Source organism: Furipterus horrens, unplaced genomic scaffold (assembly GCF_987537825.1).
Source record: "Furipterus horrens unplaced genomic scaffold, mFurHor1.1.pri manual_scaffold_17, whole genome shotgun sequence".
NCBI classification, from domain to species: domain Eukaryota; kingdom Metazoa; phylum Chordata; class Mammalia; order Chiroptera; family Furipteridae; genus Furipterus; species Furipterus horrens.
The window spans coordinates 99550411-99576019 of record NW_028327187.1 but is presented as its reverse complement, the minus strand read 5'-3'; the positions used below and the strand labels follow the sequence as shown (position 1 = coordinate 99576019).

At 39.7% G+C, this 25609-nt stretch overlaps 1 protein-coding gene across 4 annotated transcripts in view; it reads right to left on the bottom strand.

Moving 5' to 3' along the window:
• Positions 1–25609, bottom strand: part of DMD (dystrophin) — a 1939482-nt gene that overhangs the window by 26708 nt on the left and 1887165 nt on the right. For all 4 annotated transcript variants that reach the window (XM_090265340.1, XM_090265335.1, XM_090265336.1 and 1 more), the window contains 3 exons: positions 22868–22933; positions 21728–21793; positions 18873–19031 (listed from right to left, as the gene is read on the bottom strand). In XM_090265340.1, coding sequence (XP_090121466.1) covers positions 18873–19031; positions 21728–21793; positions 22868–22933 — 291 coding nt within the window. The remainder of the gene's footprint in view (positions 1–18872; positions 19032–21727; positions 21794–22867; positions 22934–25609) is intronic.

Below are 25609 nucleotides of genomic sequence, written 5' to 3'. Positions count from 1 at the left end.
AAATAAGCTGGTGTCTGGTAGGTACTGCCATTCCCACATTGTTCTGCCTGAAAATTGTCTTCGCTCTTCGAACCCGCTTTGATCTTCCCTGTGGTTTTAGTGTCACCCTTTCATATGAAACTTCTTGGTGAAATCTGGGGTTTGAATTATACTGAACGTATCGATTCAACTGGGAAGAAACAGACTTTGTGTTTTTGAGTCTTCACACCCAGGAATGTGGTGAAGCTCTTCACTTCTTCCAGTCTCACTTCATGTCCATGAATAATGTTGTGTAATTTACTGTGCCTTTTCTTCTAGCTTCTCAGGTTGAATACTTACATCATTAGTTTTGATTTTTTTAATGCTTTTTAATATATACATTTGGGGTTACAGATTTCCTTCTTGCTTTGGAATTGGCTGGAAATACAATTCCCATGGAGGACACATGCTACCTGATACCTGGTGACTGATTAGAACTCTTTGATATCTTCTTACCAGTTACAATAAATACCAAGATGACAGATTTCTGCTGTTCACAGATGATCTTTTATCAGGTGAGAAACGTTCCTATCCACAAATGTAGGTGATCAGTATGCATGAGAAAAGCCATGAGATCCATGGGAGGCAAGAAGAATTTTTTCACTGTGCAGCTGGAGAAAGGAAGATAATCTCACGATCAGGTTTCCTATTAGGAAAATATCTCCCATTGTTCAATATCTGGGACAGGGAATGACATGTCTTCCAAAATGCTCTGTTTCAAAATGCTGGATCTCCATGTTAAAGAACAAACCTCATCCAATCTGTTTTTTTCTTTAAAAAAAAAAAAAAAAAAAAAAAAAAAAGCTCTACCCTGTACCTAACGTTACAAGTTTTCTAGCAATCGGTTTAAAGTCATGCAGGAAATCAAAATATGATCTTTTTCATCTACAGGAGTATAACTTCCTATATGTCTTGATTAAAATCCCATCAGCTCTCAGTCTTCAAGGATAGTTGTGTGTGGGTTTGTTTTATAGCAGTCAGCTTTGACAGAGCACGAATAAGTAGAGATCTAGTGGCAATTTTACCCTCAGCCAGATTCTGTGTATCAGTCCTCTGCATGTGGACCAAGGTATAGTCACCCACATCAATGAAATCCAAGCTCTGACCACTTACCTGGCAATCATCTAAATGTTTCTGTGAACACAAAGCAGCATCCGATGTTTGCAAGGTTTCACTTGACAGGAATTATCTTCAATTTTTTCCCCCTTGCAGTATTCACTAAAATCCACCTTTGCTGATATGTCCCTACCTGGTAATACCTTTTTATGTTGAATCCTGAAGAGGATTCTTCCTTCTCCTATATTGGGTTGTCCACAGTGTTCTTTCTGAAAGCAGTGTGATACTATGCTGAAGTCCGTGACTAAAAACAAATGATTACTATCTTGCCACCTACTTTTCACAGATGTACTCACATTTTCTAGAGAAGTCTTCCTTGGTATCTTGGGCCTTGGGTCTACTTGTCTACAGATTTCTCCTTTAATGAGTTATTTCTAAGTGCCTTTGTTCAGAAAACATGGCTTAGGATATATAACACATTACATTTCTGTTTTTTATGTTTTCCAATGAACAGCAGAAAAGGTCATTTGAATTAGCCTGGGCTTCCCAAAGCTGAGCTGTAAAGAATACCAATTGCTCCTAAGTAGAGCTTTCTTGCCTTCCCAGATGTTTGAAATTTCTCTCGGGAGACCATTTCCTTAAAAACTCACATCCTTCTTCAGTTCTGGAAGATTTTCAGCTATTACAGCTTCAAACATTGCTTCTCTGCAATTTCCTCCATTCGCTTCTTAAATTTCTATTAGGTATATTTTAGAGCCTTGTGGTCAATTTCCCATCTCTTTTAATTGCTCATTTATATTTATCTTGTCCTCTCAGTGCTGTGTACAGGAAAGGCGTCAGAATCATCTTTTAGTTCCTTTATCTTCTGTGACTGGCATGTATCCCGTCTATTGTTTCATAGCTTCAATGATGATAGTTTTTATTTCCAAAGATGTCTTTTTTCAGATCCATCCGTTCATCTACTTCTGTTTCTTAGTTTCTTGTTATTTTTAAATAAATGGGGTTTCCTTATTTATGTCTTTGAACATCCTAAAAGTACATATGCACAATTCTTCTTGTACTGTGTTATCATTGTACTTTCATCCAGGCTTACATCTTCTGTGTGGAGGGGACTATCTCACTTCTGTGTTTTGGATTTTGGTTTGAAACACATTTTAAAAGGGATGCAGTGTGTGTGTTTTCCTGTCCTGCTGAACTCACCCCTCTCCATCAGGTGGCTTTGTGGTGGTGTGGCGGTTACCATCTGCCGCTCAGAGGCCTCTGGCCTTAAGAGCTAGATCTCACATTGGTCATTTGCAACAGCCACACTGAATGACGTGTGCGCACCTCTTGTGAGTTTCATCACCAAGTGGCATGGCTCACATCCTAGCAAGAAGCTCTGCTTCTCCCCTTCCCAGCTGCACTTCTCACCTCTTCCCCATTAGGGGATGTTCTTTGATTGGAGTCTAAAATCTCCTTGAAAGGTATTTACAAAGTGTCACAAAGATTATCAGCAACAACTGATGTTCAAGGGGTTGAATGAGAGAAAACTTGACTAAATATTCCTTGATAAGCGTGGTTATGGTTGCAGAGTTGGGCTAGGGTACATTTTTGTTAGCAGCTGGGAAATTAAGTCATTTGACTCTCATAAATTAAGTCACTTCCTTGTATTTCAAACACGTATGCCAATACCTTTAAAAGTATATCCTAATGCAAGATTTTTCAGATGCAGTGTTCATAAAGCATGGGAGATCATTCCCATAAAAGATCAATGAGATACTTACCACTGTTCCAAAGCGAGTTGTTTTAAAGCCTAACCACAGTTACATATTTTACTCATTTTATCAGCTGGCTATCAATTTATGTTGTTACCAATACATATTTTGCTTTTCCTGAGGTTATACATGTACATCTCACCCCTACTGATTCTCTAATTATTAAAATGTAAATGGAGTCATTTCAATACAGATGAATATATGTCAGCAATCAGACCACGATTCCACAGAGAATCTATTTACGTTCTTGATTATGTTGTTAAATTATATTTCTCTGGTAGCTCCCTAAAGAACACTAATTCAAATTCACTGCACATGGCTCTGTCACCACAATTTCTTCCTGTAGCTAGTCATCCTAAAAAAAAAAGCCTCCCATCCATTATTAATTTCTTATTCTCCACAGAGCTTAAAAAAAGCCCTCCATTCTCTAACTCCATACATGTATCTGATTAAGTTTGTGCCATCAAGTGTATAAACGTGGTCGTCCAGATATAGAATTACATTACAAAAAAATTCAGCCAAGTAAAAAATTTCCTAACCAAGCAATGAATACAAGAGATGAATCAAATTGCCCTTACCTCTCCCTGCTGAAAACAGCAATCATTACTAGCTACATGTTAGTTGTGATAAAGATCATTAGAACAACCTTCATAATTCCTATTAAGTTACAAAGGCCAAGTGTTTTCAAAGTATGTCATCTTATTGTTTAAATGGAACTTTCCTACTATGTGTAATTATACAGTTGCATAATGGCATTTTGAAATAAAGAACCGCAGGTCACTTTCCACTGATGAATGTCTTTTAAACAGTATTATACATTAAAGTGTGCGCCACGGCACGAGCACACACAGCGTCTATTTCCTAAAGTGGGAACAACTCTTCTCTAGTTTTATCCTCATACAATATTAAAAGCAGCTAAATCATACCCACCAATCTGGACTCAGGCAAATGCAGTAAATCATAGAGCACTATTACAGCAACTACAAGTCTGGCAAATTAGCAGTTTCTAAAACAAAAAAAGATAAAGACAAATATTGCAAGCATGATGTATTTTAAAAACTGGGAATTGCACAGAGCCTTTTCAATCACAGTGAAAATACTTAAGCTATACTGTACAAGTTTATCAAACACAAGAGTCAAAAACACCCTTGCACTATTTGGGAAAAGACAGGAATGTGCCTTGGTATTACCAGTGTTAATGAGGAGAGGCTCACGGGACAGAAGTTAAAGTATGCATCTTTTAGGGCCGCCTTTAGCAAAGGAGTACAATGTCAGGGCTGCCCCAGGCTCTTGTTTCTTACCGTTTTCTCTTCATACTGTCCCCCTTTCCTGCATTTAGTGCTCCTAATTCCAACCCCTTTTCTACTGAAATTTGCTCAGTATAAAGGTGTTATATAGTAGTCAATTAAACTTTACTGGGATTTTATAATAATGTGCCCTTTCTTCCAGTGAGATCTGCTTCCAGTGAGAAGTGTGAACGGAAAAGAGGATAATTTTGCATGCCTTTTACCACCCATGGCTGAGGAGGTACTTGGAATAGGGTTTCAGTGCGTGGTTTTGCATTCAGAGAAACCCCGATTCACAATCAAGCTCTGCTACTTTCTGAGGCTGGGAAACTGACTTAAGCGCGCTCACCCCAGCAGGAGGATGAATGAGGTGGTAGGGTTTGTATGCCATAGGAACAACTTTCTCAGAGCCCTGCCCAGCCTCTTCTAAGTGTTCAGTAAATGTTTATCATTACTGTTATTGTTGTTACTTCTTTCTCTATATTCTGAACTTTTTAGATTTGGAAACTCAGGTGCGCTGAATACTTCCTGTTAAAAGAAAGCACTTAAAAGCCATCTACTATGACCGACTAAGCTTGGCAGGAAATATATATATATAAATAGTGCTCAGAAAGTGAGTCATCATTCAATATTTGCTCTCTGTATATATACTTGAGTTATAGCCCTCTAGTCATTATTAGAAATACCCTTGGATTTGGAAATTATTGTGTATTTTCCATTATCTGTACAAAATGAAATCACTGATTTAAGATTACTAGGATGAGATTTCCTAAGATTTGACAACATCTGCTGGGCATGCAAAATCATCACATTATGTGTACAGATTACTGCTGTAATAAAATATTCGGACTAAGTCTACAAGGTTAATGTATCTAGATGTACTCTGTTTTGGGGATAGGCCTGTGACATATCAATCGAGATCTTGAGTGAATTCCAAGAGACAGAATCTGATAATATCAATTAGCTTTAATTCCTTTATCTTCACCGATTGAGGTATTTTTCACAAATTCCTGATCAGGCACTAAACACATTATTGTCTATAGACTAACTCTATTCATCAGAGGTTCAGCACAAGAGAAGAATTCATAAAAAATCCTAACTGTTATACCTGGAAATAAGGCAGACAAACCAAACCCAAGACAAAAATGACAGTAGCTCATCTTCACCATTCAGAAGTACACCAGGGTTGGTGAGCTTTTAAAAGTGAGGAAGTCTAGTCCCTAGGTATAGTACCATTGGGTAAAGTGTGTTTCAGTTTTCAGACAAATACAGTCAAGTACCAAACTTCCATTGTCTGTGGTCAGCAAAAAGTTGTAACAGTCTCTAGGAGAGTCATAATTTTATAAGCTTTGTGTGTCCAAGGCTTGAGTTCCTCATAAGTAGTTAGACTTGGCCTTCATTCTCCCAGTAAATTCATCTTGATGGCCTATTTTTCACTTCCTGGCACACACTGCTGTACATTCTTGTGATATCTGATCCTATGGCCTTGTCTATTACAATGACAAAAACTACAGAATCATTTCTTTCAAATGAGTCTCGGTACTTGTGCATGAATGTTCATGGCAGCATTATCCGTTAAATCCAGTAAGGGGAAACAACCCAAATGTCCATCAACTGCTGAATGGATTAGGAAAATGCAGTCTATCCATATGATGGAATAACATTCAGTAATAAAAAGAATGAAGACTATATGCGACAACACAGATGTTCTTTAAAACACTGTGGAAGAAGTCAGTCACAGAAGAGCACATACTGTATTATTCATTTATCTGTGCCATTCATTTATATGAGATGTCCAGAATAAGCAAGTCCATGGAAACAGAAAGCATTTCAGTGAATGACTAGGGCTGGGGCAGGGCTGATTGGGACAAATGGAGAGTGACAGAAAATGAGTACAGGCTTTCTTTTAGGGGTGGGGAAAGCATTCTGAAATTCATTCTGTGATCAAGTTGCACAACTCAGTGGCTATCCTAATAACCACTGAATTATACACTTCAAATGGGTCAACTGTATGGTATGTGAATTATATCTCAATAAAGCTCCTGTACAAAATTAAAAATAAGTTTTATGGGCAGGGTCAGTATGGTGGAGTAGGCGTCCTGAACTCTCCTTCTCCTGCAAACACATCAAAATTACAATTACCCTTAGACCAGCCATCATCGAGAACCACCTGAAGACGAGCTGAACAGAAGTCCTAAATCTAAGCTATAAAGAAGCCATGTTCAGATGGGTGGAGGGGCAGGGACGCATTCCCAGCAGGTCCCACACCCACAGAGTGGTAAGTCACAAACCGGAGAGATGTCTTGGCCACAGTGGTCCTGCCTGAGGAGTGGGGGGTCCAAGCCCCACATCAGGCTCCCCAGCCTGGGAGTCCCCCATGCAGTGTGGTTCTGAAAGTCATCACGGATTATGCTCGAGGAAGAGGAAGCGCAGTGGGAGATTGAGCTGCTGCTCTCAAAGGGCACAAGCACAAACTCACCTGCTCCACATCCCAGTGCAGATGCAGCAGGTTGAGAAGAGCCTAGGTCACATAGGGAGGCATTACATTGACTAACTTCAGAGTGAGGGCTGCAGGGACAGGGATCAGGAGGAACCCCCTCTGGGGAGAGAAGCAGAGGTGGGCATACCTGTTCCTCTGTTTCTTTTGTTGTACGCTCCTTCCACCTGGCTGGCCCAGCTCAGGGGGCTGCTAGATCTGTCACACTCTATGAACCTGGCTGACGCCACTTGGCCAACCCAACCTGCTCACTCTGAATGGCGCCAGACCGGCCCAACTCACACCTCCCGCACACAAGCCTATTTCAAGAGCTGCCAAGCTCAGCACAGGCCACTGCTGGCCTCAGCTCATGTTCTAGCTCTTACCAAATGGCCCCAAGCCTGGCACAAGTGGCAGCCGACCTCAGCTTGCATTGTAGCTCTCACCATAGGGCCCCAAGCCTGGCACAAGTGGCAGCCAGCTTAGGCCTGAACCAGATCCCCTCCCAAACAGCCTTGCTGGCACCAGGGCCCCACCAAAGTGACTGTTGCTCTATGGGGCCAGCCCCGACACACCAGCTTATCTGCAGTAGTAAACTCTTTGACAGAGATCTTAGCAACATTTTTTTGGATATTTCAGGGCAAAGGCAGCAAAAGCGGAAATATATGGGGCTACATCAACCTAAAAGAAGGAAACCATCAACAAAATGAAAAGGCAACCTACTGAATGGAAGAAGATATTTGCAAATGATACATCTGGTAAGGGATTAATGTCCATAATATATAAAGAACTCATAACTCAACATCAAAAAACCACCAAACAATCCGATTTAAAAATGACAAAGGACCTGAGTAGACACTTCTCCAAAGAGGACATGCAGATGGCCAACAGACATATGAAAAGATGCTCAATGTCACTAATCATCAGAGAAATGCAAATTAAAAGCACAGTGAGATACCACCTCACACGGGTCAGAATGACCGTCATCAACAAATCCACAAACAACAAGTGCTGATGAGGATGTGGAGAAATGAGAATTCTTGTGCTCTGCTGGTGGGAATGCAGACTGGTGCAGCCACTGTGGAAAACAGTATGGAGTTACCTCAAAAACTTATATGTATATTGTATGGAATATTAATTAGCAATAAAAAATAATAAAGTCTTGCCATTCATGACAACATGGATGCTCTACAGGGCATTATGCTAAGTGAAATAAGTCAGAGAAAGACAAATACAGTATTATTCCACTTATATGTGGAATCCACAAAACAAAATAAATCAGTAAAATAAAACAGAAACAAACTCAAAATAAAACAGAACTGATGGTTGCCAGATGGAAAGGAGGAAGGGGGGAGGGAGCGTAGAGAAAAGTACAAACTACCCGCTATACAGGAAGTCACGGGGATGTAATGTACGAGGAATATAAACAATAATGTAATAACTGTGTGGTGACACAGTTACTAGACCTATCATAGCAATCACTTTGTCAGCTGCATTAATGGCTAATCACTGTTGTACACCTGAAATGAATATAATGTCATATGTCAACTATGATTAAAAATAAAAACAGAGGAAGAAATTATAACTAGAAAAAAATGAAGGGACCAATGGGTGGGTTAATTAATAAATTTCCGGAAAAAAGGTAAGTTCTAGATACAAAACAATATTTCTCATAACACAAAAGATTATTTCCCCAGTGAAGACAATTTTCTAAGGCTCTTTCCTACTCCAGAGGAGTTGCGTTCAACCCATGCATGTGAAAGAAAAACTGTCTATACATGCCTGCAGAATTATCTATGCAAACATTTTCAGTATTTTCAGATGATGAGTTTCAAACAGAGCCTAAAAGTAAGCCCCCAGATGCTCAAGTCTGGGTTAACCTAAGCAACTGAGATGTTTTCAGTCTAATAGAAAATGACATGACAACCTAAACGGGTATATTAAGAAATGAGAAAAATACAGACAACAGCTGAAAATCAGCCCAAAGATCCATGAGGAGGAAAACTTCAAAGTGTATTCATCCATTCATTTAATGAACCCATTATTTCCATACCCAGCATTACAAGATACAGATAATGTGACATACTGTTCCTTATCCTTGAAGAGCTCACCTTCTAGTGTGTGGGATACTGCTTAGTTTAACCATGGTGACAAACTTCACATTAATGTAAAAGGACTGGGGATTATTCTCACTACTAAAGCTGAAGATACAGGCTGCTTCTATCTTTGAAATGATACTAAGAAATTAGAAGAAAAGAATCAAGTGGATTTAGTTATGATTTGTAGTTAGCAGACACAGAGGTACCATAAGGTAACCCAGAATTTGGGGATACAGAAAAAGGTAAGCTTTTAATTATTTAAGAGAGTTAAAAAAAAAAAAAAAGATGAGTTTAGGTATCTGCATACCAGGAAACAATTTCTAACTGGGCGTGATTGATCATAATCAAGTACACAATCAAGTAGGTCCTTGGTCTTCCTTCCATATACTGTACATAGAGTCTTCCTAGGAGGACCTTATCCTCCTCCTGAGCTTCCTACTCCCGCCCCCAACGCATTACTCCTCAATCCACACAGACTTCTCTTTTAAACTTCTCACCTGTCTTTTCAACAGTGTCTTGGATGTTTCCATTAGTCATGGGCTCTGTGAACTGGAACTTGCTAAGCACCAAGCCACACAAGGCTGATACATTATTTATCCTCTTTTAACATTTCAGTGCCAGAAAAGGAATCAGCTTACTCAAGCAGCATTACACAAGACCATACACTAGCCACACATCTTCTAAATTCATAACTTAATCTTCTGTTGAGATGAACTACATAACAGAAATGCTATCATTGTTATAAAGAGGGAGAAATATCCTCCCATATGTGGGTAATACACTTTCATATCACAATCCCGGAGTGGCCTCCAAGTAACAATTGGCCTTTGCATCTAACTACTGAAAAAGATTCAACAGTACTTGTTATAGAGGCAAAAGTTCCTGTCTTTGGTAGACATCCTTCAAAATTCAGTTAACAGCAATTAAGAACGTCATACAGCAAAGTTAATTTTGTCAAGTTATTGATGGAATTTTTTGTTGGTACTTTGAAAAGCCAGATTATTCAGTGAGATATTACATTTAAAAAGTACAAAGATTTTTCTATGTTCATGGGAGATGATTTAGTGCCTACCTCTGGATTTTCCAGAATAAATCATTCCAGTCTCTAGGTTTGTAGGGCTTTACTGTGAGAGTGTATCAAGTTACTGTTGTGAGAAAAATCCAGGCTCCATCTGCAGAGACACCTGTTAAGAGCTACTTCCTCTGATGTCCCCAGAAAGACAATGGCCAGGCTTCTCAACACCCAACAGTGCTATCTCCTTGCCTGGTTTTCAAAGTTTAGTACAAACTGGAATTTCTCCTTTACAGAATTTATTGGTGTGACATTGGTTAATAAAATTATATAGGTGTCAGGTGTACAATTCTATAAAACATCACCTGTATTGTATGTTCATCACCCCAAGTCAAATCTCCTTCCATCACCACTTATCCCCCTTTTACCCTCTATGACCTCCCCCTCCCCCTTTCTCCCTGGTCATCACCACACTGTTGTCTGTGTCTATGAGTTTTTTTGTTTTGCTTAATGCCTTCACCTTTTTCACCCAGCCCACAACCGCCTTCCCTCTGACAGCTGTCAGTCTGTTCTCCATCTATGAGTCTGTTTTCTACTTTGTTACTTTATTTTGTTCATTCGATTTCTTACCAAAGTGTGTTCCACACTGGTCAACTGTATAAGCAACATTGGGCTAAAGAAAGCTAATCATGTTTCCTTACTTTTAGACTCAGTGCTCAGTTACTGATGAATTTCCAATACAAGTGTTGCTAAAGCCTATCTGTCCTTGGAATGACTTTTCTTAGGCATATCTTTGTATTCTGCAGAACACATTTTGGGCAACAGTGACCTTTATTTTTGGAGAACTGTAATCATCTCTTTTGTCTTCAATGGTAAGCTTTCCACAATAATCAAGGACCACTAGAAGCAACCAGATAACATTTCCTTTGTTCTTTGCTATAAAAATATTGATCAGGACACTAGCCAATCATCACATCGAGTGTAACACTAAGAGTCCAGGGCTGCCTGAGTTTGAATCCAGTCTCCATTCTTTGTGAGCTGCATGACATGCCCTTCATACTCTATACCGTGGAGTATTCTGGAAACAGCCTCGCCTTCATAGGGCTGCTGGAAGAATAAAAGATCTTACATGTCCTCACAACTGTTCCCGTCTACAGCAAGCACTCAAATGACAGCTATTTGTTTTTGTTGTTGCTACTATTTAGAGCCAGGAAAGACATAATGTTTTCTTAGAAAGCCGCACGCTTCTTTCATGCAACATTAAATAGACAAATCATTATGTTTCCTCTTATCCCCATGGCTGCAGAGGAGATCAGACCAAATCTGAAGCTCGATTATATCAACTATGCTAATCCCTACTATGTTTATTGATTTTCTATTAATACTGCGGGACCCTTATTGCTATGTTATTTTTTCCAAAGCCTTTTTGGAAAGTGGATACATAAAATCAATATAGGAAATCTCCACTTGAATGTCTTTGGGCCAACAGAACACTGTATGCCCCAGACAGACTTCTTTTTCTCTATTCACAGGATTTAAGAACTTCAGCTTTTATCCAGCCTGTTCTAGCGGGATGGCAGCTCTACTTGTTCAGTCATGAATATTCTGATCACCGGAGGGGTACTTTCACTTTTGGGGACTCTATGAGAGACTCCTCACGACTGTCCAATTTCCTATACCCAGATTCTAGGCTCACCAGACAACAATCTGATCTTTATTCTTATTTTTAAGATATAGGACCCTGGAATGGAGTAATGACTGTATAGTCTCGAAAAACGCATATATTTCCCATTTTAATAGATTTACTTTCTATACTTAAACCCCATGCGATTCTGCAAAAAGGTTTAAGGCAACCTTAGTATATTTAGTATAACAAGACAGTTTAAAAGAGAATTAGGATAAAGGTAGAGAGAAAATTGTCATTCTTGGTTACCCATTTACTTCTATGAATTGGGTAGCATAAACTGGTCCCCTCGGGCTTTGATTAACTCTGGGGAGAGTGAAGGAAATTGAGCTACTGGGCTGGTTAGTTAGAAACCGAGCCTTTGAAGCACGGTGACCCCACACTGTGTACCTGTCCTCCCTTCCCGAGCAGCGTCGACGCAGTTGCCTCCTGCGCAGCTTATTAAATGCAATGTGTATGCCCTAGAGCTTCTCTTGCCACAAAAGATCCTGGCTGTCTGATTTATGTGGCAAAACGAGCCCCCTTATCTAAAAAGGCTCTGCAGCCCTTTGTTTTGGGGGCTCATGTTGGCGAGTGACGTGAAGGCCTACTTTCATTAAATTTCTTGGATACCTCTCTTTCCCTACCCTTCCGTCTTAAAAAAAAAAAAAAAAAGTATAGACCAGCTGTGGAAATCAGTCTCTACTAATTCCCAATGACATGTACTGCACATTTAACATTCACTCCTATCCTCCCCACACCAGTTCCTTTCATTAACATCCATACCTATGAATTCTCTTCAGAAGTGGCCCTTCTCCCATTCTCGGCCTTCTCCTGCGCCCTTGTGCCCTTAATCCTTGTCCCTCCCACCTCCTCTGGGGAAATACTCCTATCATTCTCAAGCTCTCTCTTCCCCTATTCTGGCAGCGTCTTCTAGCCTGAGATAAGTAATGAGGGATCCTTAAGTCAAAAGGGACGCCTGGAGCAAACACTACACAGCATTGCGGGAAACAGTCCCAACAACCACGCATCAATCTGCCAAGATTTGCATGTGTACAGAACATCTCTGAAAGGGCACCCAAGAAACCCATCAAGGGGGTAGCCTCCAGAGCTGGGAACAGAATAGCTAGGGCAAGAAGCTGGAGAAAGAGTTACTTTTCTCTACACGCCTTTTAAAACCCTCTTTTTTTTTTTTAATTTTTATTTTTTGGTTATTCAATTACAGTTGTCCCATTTTTCCCCCATTGCTCCCCCCTCCCATCCCACCCCCTCTCCCACAATTATATCCCTCCCCGTTGTCCATGTCCATGAGTCATTCATATACGTTCCTTGACCTGACCCTTCCCTTACTTATCCCCCTTCTCTCCCTCCCCCCTACTGACTACTATTCTACTCTTTGCCTATTCAGTTCGTTTGTTTGTGTTGCTCTTTAGTTTCCTGTATTGGGTGATATCATATGGTATTTTGCTTTCTTTGCCTGGCTTAAAACCCTCTTGATGTTGTTATTACCTATTCAGGAATAAAAGTAATGAAGTAGACATTTTGATGTTTACATCTTCCAGAGTTCTATCAAGCCCAGCGTTCTTCTGCCACATAATCCCTGGGCAGATCAATCCACTCTCCCAGTTTCCATCACCACTCACAGACCTAACAGCTCCAGCCCACACCTCTCCTGCAAGCTTCAAAGTTCCACTTCTCACTGTCACACATCACATGTGAGTATGTCGCCAGCCCCTGAAACTCAAAATCTTCCATACCTTGTCCACCATCTTGCAGTTACTTGCCCCTTGAAGGACCAGTATAAATACTGTCAATTTATAATCATATCAATACAGAGATACATATAGAAGGGCCCTGCTGCTACTGGTCCTGGACCGGCCCTCCCAGCTGTAACCAGCCCTCATCCTGCCCCATGCCCACCAGAACTGCAACTCATTTCTTCCCTCCACCGACCAATAGAACCACCAAATCCAATGGCTCTGCCCCGCCCCTAAAATCTTTCAAATTCAGCCTGTCTTCCCCATTTCTATTATGTTAGGCCCTCATCATTTCTTGCCTGGGTTTCCATGCTACCTCCCATTCTGATTTACTGTCTGTGGTATTGTTCCTCTCAAAGTTGCCCTCCACGTGGCTGCCTGATGGCTACACATCACTGTAACTTGAAGAGCACTGCCGCTGGCTGACAGCTGTAGGTGTGACAGCTCCCTGCACTCGGAGAGGTGGCACTGGCTCCTCAGCTTGGCACCGCACTCCTGATCTGCCCGGCCTTGTCTCCTTCCATGTCGTTGCCCTGCTACAGGAGTAACACAACTGTGTGCAGTTTCCCAAACATTCTCTGCTGTTTCTCACCTGCTCCTTCCTCTGCTTGGGATGCCTGCTCCTGTCCCCCTTCAGCTCCCCTTCCTCTTGGCTACCTTCTCACCATTGTTGGAGACTTGCACAAAGGCACATGGAATAAAGACATGCTGGGTCTAGAGAAGGCTGAAAGCTACTAGCCCTGCATCCAAAGTCATGGCCTCATTGACAAGGTAAAGCAACAGGATCACGATTTCCAGCTACTTTAAGGCAGTGGTCCCCAACCTTTCTGGCACTAGGGTCCAGTTTCGCGGAAGACAATTTTTCCACAGGGGGGTGGGGTGGGGGAGTACAGGAGGCAGAGCTCAGCTCCTGCTGTGGTCCGGGGGTTGGGGACCCTGGGTATAAGTAATCCATCTACAATTTCTTTGACTATAACATTAATAATGTTGCATAATCTCATTGGAGGAATGAAAGGAGCGAGAGAAAACCAAAATATAGGCAGTATAACATCTGGGTTGCCCAACAAAAAGACATATGAAAGGTACTGAGCAGGTTCTAAAAATCCACAGGATTTCCTGTTGTCATATAACATCTACTAACAACTGTAATTAACTTGAGACTTCACAGTGAATCAGGTTACACTCCCTTTAAACTTGGGAAAGATCTAATCAATTTGCTATGCAGGCAGTAGAATGACAATCAGTTTTTACCTCTCAAATAGGCTCTGGAATTTCAGAGCAAGTGTTGTCTCATTCAGCCCGTGCAGAGAAAAATACGTCAGAATTTGACGCTGCACATTTAATGCACGAGGTTGCAGGCTTTCATATATGCAGGAGGAAAAAAAAGAGCAAACTTTGAGTTTGCAATGTTAAGAACATGCAATGGAGCAAATACTCAACAGCCAAATGGTCTCGACCGAATAAAGGCGATTCTGAATTATCTGTGGTGTGAGGGAGCTACATTCTGCAGAAGCAAACTAGTCCACCCAATGGGTGACAGGTACTACTGAGAAAATTCAGAGCCAGATATAGCTTTGCTCAGAGCTGTCACCTTATTTCTGTGGCATAAAACAAGCATCAGAGGATGCCAGTGGTGGAGACACACAGGGCCCAGAATTTGACAAATGAATTTTTAACATTCTATATTTATGACAAAGCCATGCTTGGCACCAACCAGGGAATTCTGGAAAAGGGAAGTGTTTTGAAAAGGAGGCAGGAGAAAAGCTTTTTGAAACGCTTTTCTCTAGGAAATTAGGTTTTAAACAGAATTTCAGTCGAAAGTACATGCATGAGTGCTGCAGTTAAATTCAGCTTCATTTCAATTCATTTATTCATTAATTTATTCCACAAATATTTATTGAATGGTATGTGCGACAACTGGGAGAAACGGAATTCTAAAGACAGAGATAAGACACCCCTGAGACACTTCTAAATTAGCCTTTCTGTTTTCCAAGGGGAGTGAGGGGAGGTGGCATGAATAAAAGGAAGTAACAGAATTCAGTAACACAGCTAGTGAGGAATGGGCATCTCCAAGCCTCTTTCCTTTGCCAACACGCATTTTGAGATGTCATAGCTACAGAATAAAGGAACACAAAATACAATACATGTAATCAGCACACATCCAAAGGCCATGGGGCAATCTCAGTTTTATTTTTAAAGAAGATTTTATGTATGTATGTATCTATGTATTTATTTTTAGAGAGGGGGAGGGAGGGAGAAAGAGGGAGAGAAACATTGATGTGCAAGAGAAACATCAATTGGTTGCCTCTCACACACCCCTAACTGGGGACCTGGCCTGCAACTCAGGCGTGTACCCTGACCTCACCGGGAATCGAGCCGGTGGTGACCTTTCGGTTTGCAGGATGACGCTCAACCAATTGGCCAGGGTGGGCAATCTTGATTTTAAATATCCTTTCCCGTGTCCTCTAAAAGTTAACTTGTATTTGTCCAATTATGTAGCCAATTTGACTTGGGAAGTACAGGCACTGAGAGAGGGCATCTAATGATCTCCTGGGGTCTCTTGGAGAGTGAGCAGGAGGAAGTGGTGAACTGGAGGCTCCTTAAGCAATACTAAATTCAAGGACCATGAAGGCTAAGCCATGGCTCTGCAGCTCTTTGAGCGGAAGTGTAATTAAATAGGAGAGGACAGAGCAAAGGAAACCAGACAGGCTATTTTCAGGTGGGGAGCTCTACAGAGACATGTCTTTGGGATTTGGTAGGAAGTGAAAATGTGGCAAAGTAGAGGGAGAAAGAAGAAAGCTCATCCTGGCCTCTACTTAAAGGTCAAGGTAGCTTAGAGACAGACTTGCATCAATACCAGATTTCTTCATTTTGGAGCTCTAAGCAGCTTGGTATAATTTTTTTCCCTTTCTTTCAGAGAATAAAACATCTGCTTTTGGGGAATGGCCTTGGATATCTTCCAGAGAAAAGTGGTTTATCACCGGTACCACAAGTAGATGAACTGGTTGAATCATGTCTAGTCCTTTAAAATATTCCCTCAAGTTAAGGTATATTCCAGACAATATGCCCCAACTCTATGTAAATGATATTTAAAGCAATGCACAATTTTATGTAAGTGATATTTACAAAGAATGCACAATTCTATGTTAGTGATATTTACAAAGAATGACTCTTTATTCTCTGGTGCAAGATAAGAGTTGGCTATTTTGAGTCATAAAATCTGTATTTGAACTTGGTTCTATCAGTGGTTGATTGTGAAATCTGGATGAAGCCATTTGAATCTCTCTGAACCTGCATTTTATTAAGAAATTTAATAAAATTTATTCATCTAAAGAGAGAGAGGTGGGGGGGTGAAGAAAAGAGAAACATCACTTTGTTATTGCACTTATTTATGCATTCATTGGTTGTCTCTCATATGTGCCCTGACCAGGGTTCGAACCTGCAATTTTGGCATATTGGGATGATTCTCTAACCAGCTGAGCTATCTGGCCAACACTGAACCTGTATTCTTCTCATCAGGCTTCTTTACAGAGCTTTTAGGAAGATTAAAAGAGCAAAAATACATCCAAGTGCTCTGAAAATGATGAATGGATATAAATACATGATAGTTATCAGTACTGTACGAAAACTTTTTGGCCTGGTTGTCGTGCTATGGAGAGAAAGTATGCTAAAGCAAACAAGACAGGCCTCTTGACCAACGAGATACAAAGATGGCACAATGGCCACAATCATATAATAGAAAAATATTTTTACTCCTGGGTAACATCAAATTCTATTTACAAGGCCAATCCCAACTTTTTTTCCTGTTTGACTTTGACCCCTAAAATAATTCCATTTAACAGAAATGGATACTTATGGTGATCTTCAACAAAGTAGAAGGAAAAATGTCTTAGCTACCATGGTGTTCACTGCCAATGCGTCTTACAAATGAGGCCAAAAATAAACTTACCACTAAAACCAACCAAATGTTCAGTATTACCTCCTTGTACTTGTATGACATCCTTGCTATATTCTTAAGTTAGCTTATTACCAACCATTTCCTGAATATGCACTGAATATTCACACTGTGCTCGGTACCTCATAGGAAACATTAAGAGGATTGAGACACACACGGTCCTTGCCTCAGAAGCATTCGCCATCATATCAGAGGGAGGCATTGGGAGTCGCTGATTGAAAAGGCAAACTGTCAGGGAGTTCTATAAGAAGGGCCCAAAATATTCCGAGAATCCAGACAAAAGATCAGATTCCAAAGGCAAGGGTCAAACAAGGCTCTGCGAGGAAAATTAGCCTGAGAAAGGCCACGGAGGATGGGCAGGCCTCCTTGGTCAGACATGGCAATGAAGGAATGGGTTAGCAGCGAATCTGAGAAGCAAGCTTGAGCTGAACCCAGAAAGTGGATGATGGCAGGATGCGCTCAGAAACACTGGCTACACCACCATGGCCAGAACTCGAGTACAAAAGATGACATTGTAACAGCAGGTCAAGAGAAGATAGCAGAAGGTTTTAATGCCCAGCCAAGAAACTGGATTTACTTCTAGTTGCAGGAATCCAGCAAGGGAAGAATGCTATGACGGGTCTCAGTTCTAATGTACAACTAGAGTCAGTGGGGAGGAATTACTGGAGGTGTGGGAGAGAGACTAAAGGGAAGGAGACTAGGTGAAGGAGCTCTGGCCATAGGTCAGGGGTACTAACAGCTAGAAAGAGGGATGTGGCAGCAGAGAGCACGGGATGAATGGCAGTTTGCTTTTTCATCTTGAGGTGACCTACTCCCTGAGGGTAGGTACTGGTTCTCAGGTACACCCGTTCTTGGATTAAGAAGTCTTGGTGCCTTGGGCTAAACCAAGGAGATGAAAGTACTCAAGTCCCACAAAGTTCAGCAACTGCTCCTTTAAAGACTTGCCTGGTGGCATCTGTCTAAAGAAGGTACACTGGATTAGAAGCGATCACTTGTAAAAGCCTTTCTTAACCAAGGGCCCTGCGATATAGGAAATGTAATACAAAAGTTAAGAGTCCAATGATTTGCATTACCCTGACATCATGCAATATCCCAGATTTTTACATCTTTGTCCTCTCTGCAGTCACTGTGAATTGTCTTTAGTCTTTTTCTTCTACCATTTCTACTGTTCTTACGCAAACATCTTTTTCAGGTGATGACTGACAACTGGAATTGTGAGCATAAATGATATCCACATTTGATGGCAAGAAATAAGATGGACTGATCTGTTCCCAACTATGACCAAGCCAATAAACCTACTTTCTTAAATGCTTGGAGAGAGATAATATGGCCAAACACATGTACAAATCGTATAATCATAAAATTAAATGACCTGCTTTGTTCTTAAATTCTGTTCTCAAATAGAAAATCACAGCCTCTGAAATACATGCAACACATTAAATACCACCATCAGCGTTAGTTCCTTTTCCACCTAAAATATGAGTTCTTAATTATACTATTGACGGGGGGAGGGGGGACGGGAAGGAGGGGAGAGAGAGAAAGATACAGAGGGAGGGGGAGGGGGGACAGGGAGGGAGAGAGAGCAAGAGTGAGAGAGAGAGTGAGAGTGAGTGAGTGAGAGAGAGAGACAGAGAGAGAGAGAGAGAGAGAGAATGAATCTGTAAACTGAGCTAAACAGATTATCGGAGAAAACAATTAGACATAGAACGACTCTAAGTGAAGACTCCTGGCACTTTTCTATGTGTGCAAGCGTATGCAGTCTGCATACCAATGACAAAGCTAGAAAGAAAACTCACCTGTTTTCTTCCTCAAGATCTGCTAGGATTCTCTCTAGCTCCCCTCTTTCCTCACTCTCTAAGGAAATCAAGATCTGGGCAGGACTACGAGGCTGGCTCAGGGGGGAGTCCTGGTTCAAACTTTGGCAGTAATGCTGGATTAACAAATGTTCATCATCTCTGGAAAATAAAATCAAAGGTTTTGGTTTTTTCCCCCCTTACTTGTGTTGGGCATCAGGGACTCGGGTGTGTATTTAAAAATAGAAACATTTATTTGCTCTTAACAATGAATTAGACCCATTTTTCCTGCTTCTAAAGACATTTTGGTACTGCTGAGGTTGTGGTCTGCCATCCTATGGGCGTTAGTCTGAGAGTCTCTTACTCTAATTTTCTTTCTGTTCTAATTTTCAATGGAATGTGATTGGCCTATTTACATGGGTCAATTAATGGCAGAGTTAGAGAAATACTGAAACTACGTTGACAGTTTAACCAATAGTTAATAAATATTAAAAGACATAATAATGGCTGTATAATGCTTTTGCTACCAAGCATGTCAAGATAATTTGTTCACTAACCCACACTATGGTTGATACTGACCAGAAAACAAAACAAAACTGCAATCCTCAAAATAATAAAGAGTTAAATATTTTGGGGACTGGAAGGCAATGTAAACCAAAAAGTGTTGCTTTGGTAGAAAGCAAGTTTGAACTTATAAAAAGCCACAGAGGCAGGATGGTAACAATAATAAAACTGTAGACAGATGACTGTTTCGTTCAATTATTATTTAGATTAAAAAAAAATTGGAAGAAAAAAGCCATTAAGGTGACTAAAAGAAAACTGGACAACTCATTCTTTATAGCAGCTACTCTTGGGGACCAAAGAGGCAAAAGGCTTGTATTTTGGGAGGCAGCCACAATCCTTCCTTGAAACTGGAAATTTTCTACTACACAAAAAATTATTTTCTAAACATATTGCTCCTAGCTCTTGAAAAGCCCGTGTACCTCAAAGTTATAAGAACTTCACTCTGTTCTTAATGAGAGGCTAAAGCTCTCTCTGGCTGAATACCATTAAGATGATAGCTTCCTATTACCCTCTTCCACACCCACTTAAATTTCCTTTCCTCATTGCCATGCCCTGAGTTGAAAAAAAAACCACTCAGATGTTTAGGGAAAAAAAAATCCTCCTGATTTAAATGACTTTGGTCCATCAAGCCAGGTAATTGGTTGAGAAGTGTAATGTTGACTAAAAATAATCATCGGGTATTATAAACATTCAAAGGAAGTCAACCAGTCCTCCAAACCAATTTCCCAGACCTGCCCCTAAAATATCATGATTTTACCATCCCTTAAGAGTGAGTCAAAATGGATTTTATGTCCTCAGAATGAACTAAAGCCTTTCGTTTAAAAATAAAATCAAAGCAGCTTTACGACCTGCCTAATTTATTATCTCTCTTCCTAAATTCTGAAATTTTATTACTAGAACTTCCCATGTTTACTTACAACAAATAGTTATAATTAAGTTTCTCTCGCTGTGAAGCAGTCAATGGATGGCAGCCATTATTACACAGGTACAACCGGAATTAATCTGAATGTGCTGGAGCTTCAAATATTAAAATCAGTGACCAGGAGAAGCAAATCACTTGGGCTGTTTACATTTGGTTGATTCTTTGGTCACATATTTTCCTGTCTAAGTACTTTATATGTTAATACTTTCCCCCATGGCTAAGAAAGGAATGCATCACAGTTACATTTGGGGGAAAGGTTGTTTTGTTTTAAGTAACGAAGTCCTATGTGATCGGTTGAGTGTTGACTGGATTCTTTATTATTGCCTTAATTGCCTTTATTGTATCAGATAAGATGACTTATTCCCATGTTTTCAATAACCAGTTCTGTATAAATGCCCTTTGATACTAGCTCTCTCAGCCTTTCGCCTTCTGAGTGAAACTTTAGGTTGCCATAGCAACTACATGTGATCAATGTACCATTCGTCCCCTTGTCTGGATTTTCTATGACCAAGTGGTGAGACATCCATAAGTTGTCCAACTGAAAACACTGTTGTATTTCAATCAGATTTGGTCTCTCTAACTTATCTACTCTGCAGAGCTTTATTTTTCCCACCTATTAGTTTCTTAATCTGCTCCCTCCACGTCAGGCCCTTGGTTCACGGGACATTCCTCTGGGCTCCTATTGTGAATACTTCCCCTACTCTGAATGAAGCCTCTGTTTTCCTGCCAGAGCTCTGCTCCCTGCCACTTTTAACATCACTCTCTCCTTCCTTAAGTCCGACAGGCCTGGTTTCTCATCCCACTAACAACCTGTGACCTAAATTTGTATTCGCTCTTCTGAAACCCTTTGCAAGATTGCTTCACTGTATTTAGCTTGGGAAGATGCTGAATCACAAAAATCTCCTGCTTTGGATCTCTGGAGAAAAATGCACAAGTAACCTCCCGTATGGGAATAACAATACAACTCTGTGAGATTATGCCTTCACTCCCCCAGGACCGGAGAAAATACCACCTAGCCATCACTTTAAAAATGAATATCCAATCGCTGTAAGTATTGGGCAGGTCTGGTAAAAAATGAAGCATTTAATATAATTTCAGTATTTGGGACTCAGTGATTTGTGGTAATATGGCATTAAACAAGAATAAGGCAAACTGTTTCTGCTACTCTGAAGTACCAATAATGCCACAGTTTGGATGAGATCACCCCGCGTCAGGTTAAGAGTTAAGGGGAAAGAAAAAGTAAATGATTGGCTCCTTGAAAGAGCAAATATATATAATGCTAATTTCTATCTTCTCTGCTACCCTACCTCTAAATTCCCTCAAAGCAATTTCATCTTCAGGAACATTTTGTAAAAAGAGACGGGATACTTACATGCTCTCATTAGGAGAGATGCTATCATTTAGATAAGATCCATTGCTGTTTTCCATTTCTGCTAGCCTGATAAAAAACGTAAAAGCTCATTAAAACTTATGTGACTTCTTAGACTCTATTCAAGACCTAATCGAACATTCCTGAAAACTAAAGGATAAATCATGTCAAGAGGAGAAAGGAATCCTTCACATTAAAGGATGTGTGTGTTAGCCTAACCACTGGAGGCAGTGAGCGGTAGGCCGCGGCCAGTTAGTAGCTTTACATTTATGCTGTAAATTAGAAGGAAAGTTGTATTTTGTTGCTTTTCTTTTCTTCTTTGCAGAGCGATCTTCCTTTCACTGAGAACGGGCCTCTGTTTTCACAAGAAAAGCTCCCCTAACAACAAATACACTGTGTACCTTACACTACCCCTTGTTTTTTAAGGTCATTCCAGTTTCCCACCGATGACAAACATGTTCAGCAGTGAGAATATTGATCAAGGATGGATTCATAGTAAGTGCTCCACGCATTCTGCTACTGATGTTTACCTTTAAAAACCTCCTTCACCTCAGATAATCATAACGTCTTTTACAACTAAAACAAAGTTAACCAAACACTTACAGATTTATTTAACAAGCATAAGGTATCTTACAATTAGCAATTAAATTTTGGGGTATAAAAATCATCTCAAACACAAAGAAGGTGAGAGAGGAAAGTCCAAGGAGTAGAAAACTCAATTATTCTCTTCTTTACAGCATATCATGTAAAATAAACACATACATGGAAAGCCAATGCTTTCATAGTCTTCACATAACATAGTATCATTTCTTGACATATTTATGTCTGGTCCAGCAGTTTTCTAAAAAGGTTATAGGTTTCTAAGCCAATTTATTAAACGTGCTCAGTATACAAAACATAACAAAACTATCAGAAATGTTTAAAGGCCAGGGTTTGGGAAGATTGTTCTGGATTAATGCGCTTATTGGTATCCAAAACCAGCATGCAGTGGTGTGGCATGCACGTTAGAGGGCAGGTTGATTAGTAGGAATCAGACAAGTTGGGGGGGAAAGAAGAAAAGATTTGTTTAAAATTATTATAGGTTAGCTTTCCTTGGTTAGTTACTTTAATCAATATTTGCCTGGCATTCAACTAGTCTCATACCTGCTAGCATAATGTTCAATGCGTGAATGAGTATCATCATGTGAAAGCTGAGGGGACGAGGCAGGCCTATAAGGCAGAAAATGTGATTAGTCACAGATACCATCCGTCAAAGGAGAAAAAAAAAAAAAACCCACCACACAATTACGTTATATACATGGCCTAGAATGCTTTTATTCTAATTCTATGGATAATGTATGCATTTAGCTGTTCCTCTATCCTAGTATCCTGTATTTTAAATCCATGTTGGAGAGAGGATTTCTGATACTTCTGCTTTTATCAAAAGCCATAAAGAGAGCAAAAAATCTGGGGAAAATTTCAATTACAGAAAAGGTGGAGGGAGACAATCTCTACATGGCATTTTGTCTTCCAATCTTGTAATACCTCATATCCTATAGTTCTGAAATCTATTTAGCACGATGTGGTCTAAAATTTTCCACAGTTTACACCTATGCCACTTATTAGATCCCTTTTTATTGAATGAAAACTGTACATTTGCCTAGTAGATTCGCAGTCAATGATTTTGGTTCCAAAGAGGCCACTCTAGTCTATGACTTCTTAAGATTCCCGATATCAAGATGTCTTGGTCTATGCAATTTTGTAAGGAAGGAATATATCTACCAATTGAGCAGCAGGTATTATTACGACTTCACAAAATAAAACCAAATGACCCAAAACTATATTGCAATGTTTTTAGAAAGAATGACCAAAATCAATAGGATGTCACACATCTGAAAATATTTCTTATTAGGGATACTGTGTGCTAATATACAGAGGGGAAAACAAGAGGGGGGAATTAGCATGAATAGTCTATATACTTTTTGGATTATAAAAACCTTTTTTCGGAGGGCGGCTCAGATTAGAATTTTGGTAGGGCTAACATTTTTTCCCCATCCTTTCACATCTACTCTATTAATTATCCTTGAAGTTGTTATAGTATCGTTGTATTAACTATAGGGAAAAAATTCCATCTGTTTTAAAAATCAGTTTAGGCTTGTGCTTTTTTGTTTTCATTGGACTAGGACAAAAGGTCTCTTCCATTTCTTTCCTAACACAGAAAGCCCTTACGTAAAGGCCCGAATCCAAAAGTCAACAGTAATCTATTCAGTTGAGGACTGGTTTAGTTCGACGTCCAAGTAGCATTCAAGGACTTGGTAGAAACACTAAGAAGATGTTTGGTATTTCTTACATTAAAAAAAGAAAGCCATGTAGTTATCTAGGTTTACATAGGAAATGTGCTAGAAATCCTTATTCCTTAGAGAAGACATACAATCATAAAATGGTTACAACACACTACAGCAAATTACTGGGGAACTGAAGTTTTCCCTGATAGATAAATGTCTTATTTAAGAAATCAATGTTGTCTAGGCCAGGAGTCACCATAATCAAATGTGAAATGAATTATAGAGACATTTAAACCCTCGTGAGGAAACAAAAGGATGACTACCTAATTTACTAGGCAGATCCAAAGATCTCCATGTTACTCTTCACTACAGTTTTGGAGAGTTAACCTGGTAATTTCTCAGAACCCTGGAGCAGCGCATTATGAGAAAAATGCTGTTTGTTTTGAAGTATTCACTACAGGTAACGATACTTCAGTACTTGGATTATTTGGCTTATAAACCCTGTTTTCTGGAACAGCCCAGTCTTTCAATTATATACTTCTTATAAGCTATGAGCCCACCATTGAGAAAAATATTTTAATGCTTTCCCTTATAATAGTTGCTACCCTGGCAGTGTATAGGAGAAAAACCTGAGACCTTGATGTATAACTACACCAAGAAAACTAGGCATGTAAATCCAAAACACTTTAATAAAATCTCATATAGAAAATCTTATGCAGAGCTTTAATTCTTAGCCTTGAGGATAATTCCATGTTATTTTTCTTATTAATGCACACAGCACCTAACGCAGCATGCATAAGCACAAGAACTCATAATAACCAGAAATCCAAAAAATATATACACTAAAGGAGGTACTTATTAAGTCAGAAAACGAGCCAAAAGGAAGTACTGGTCAGAGAAGAATCATTTCAAAACCAAGAATTAGTAAAAGTACAAAACCACTTAGTCGAGAAGCAAAACTATAAATGCAATGCCTTCTAAAACACTTCTCAAAGGGAAGGCAAGAACATGGTTCTCCCTTTGCACTTTCTAAATACAAAACAATGTACCCAGAAGGATTCTTTCTTTTATCATTAATGGTCAATTCCAGTCCACCCACCACCATTTTTCTCTTCTGTGAAAACTACTAGGTTTTCATCCATTTAGGTTTCAGAGGAGAATAGCTCCAAGAATATCGTTGGGCTGTCTCATTTGTGGACAAACAATATAAAAGGTTTATGCTACATTTAGTTTCAAATAATATAACAGATACAAGTATATATAGGTTTTGTCAAAGGAAAAAGAAAAGATCTGTATCTCGGTCAACTTTCCAATTCTGTGATCCATATTCAATGGATTAAATGCTGCCATCAGCATAGGGTTTGCTAACGTCAGATAGGATTCTTGCAAAATAAAACACCTTAGGATCTGGCTCTTCTGCCTGAATAGAACAGCTTTACAATATATGTTATAAATTGTATAATTCTATGAGAAACGACTTTAATGAAATTATTGATATTAAAAAAAGAACAGGTGATTTTAAGACTGTTTTTCTTCTTCTTTAAAATCAAAACTTCCCACTATTTCTGAATAATCTAGTACACTTTTATAAGAAGACAAAATGGGGTATGTTTTACTTGTT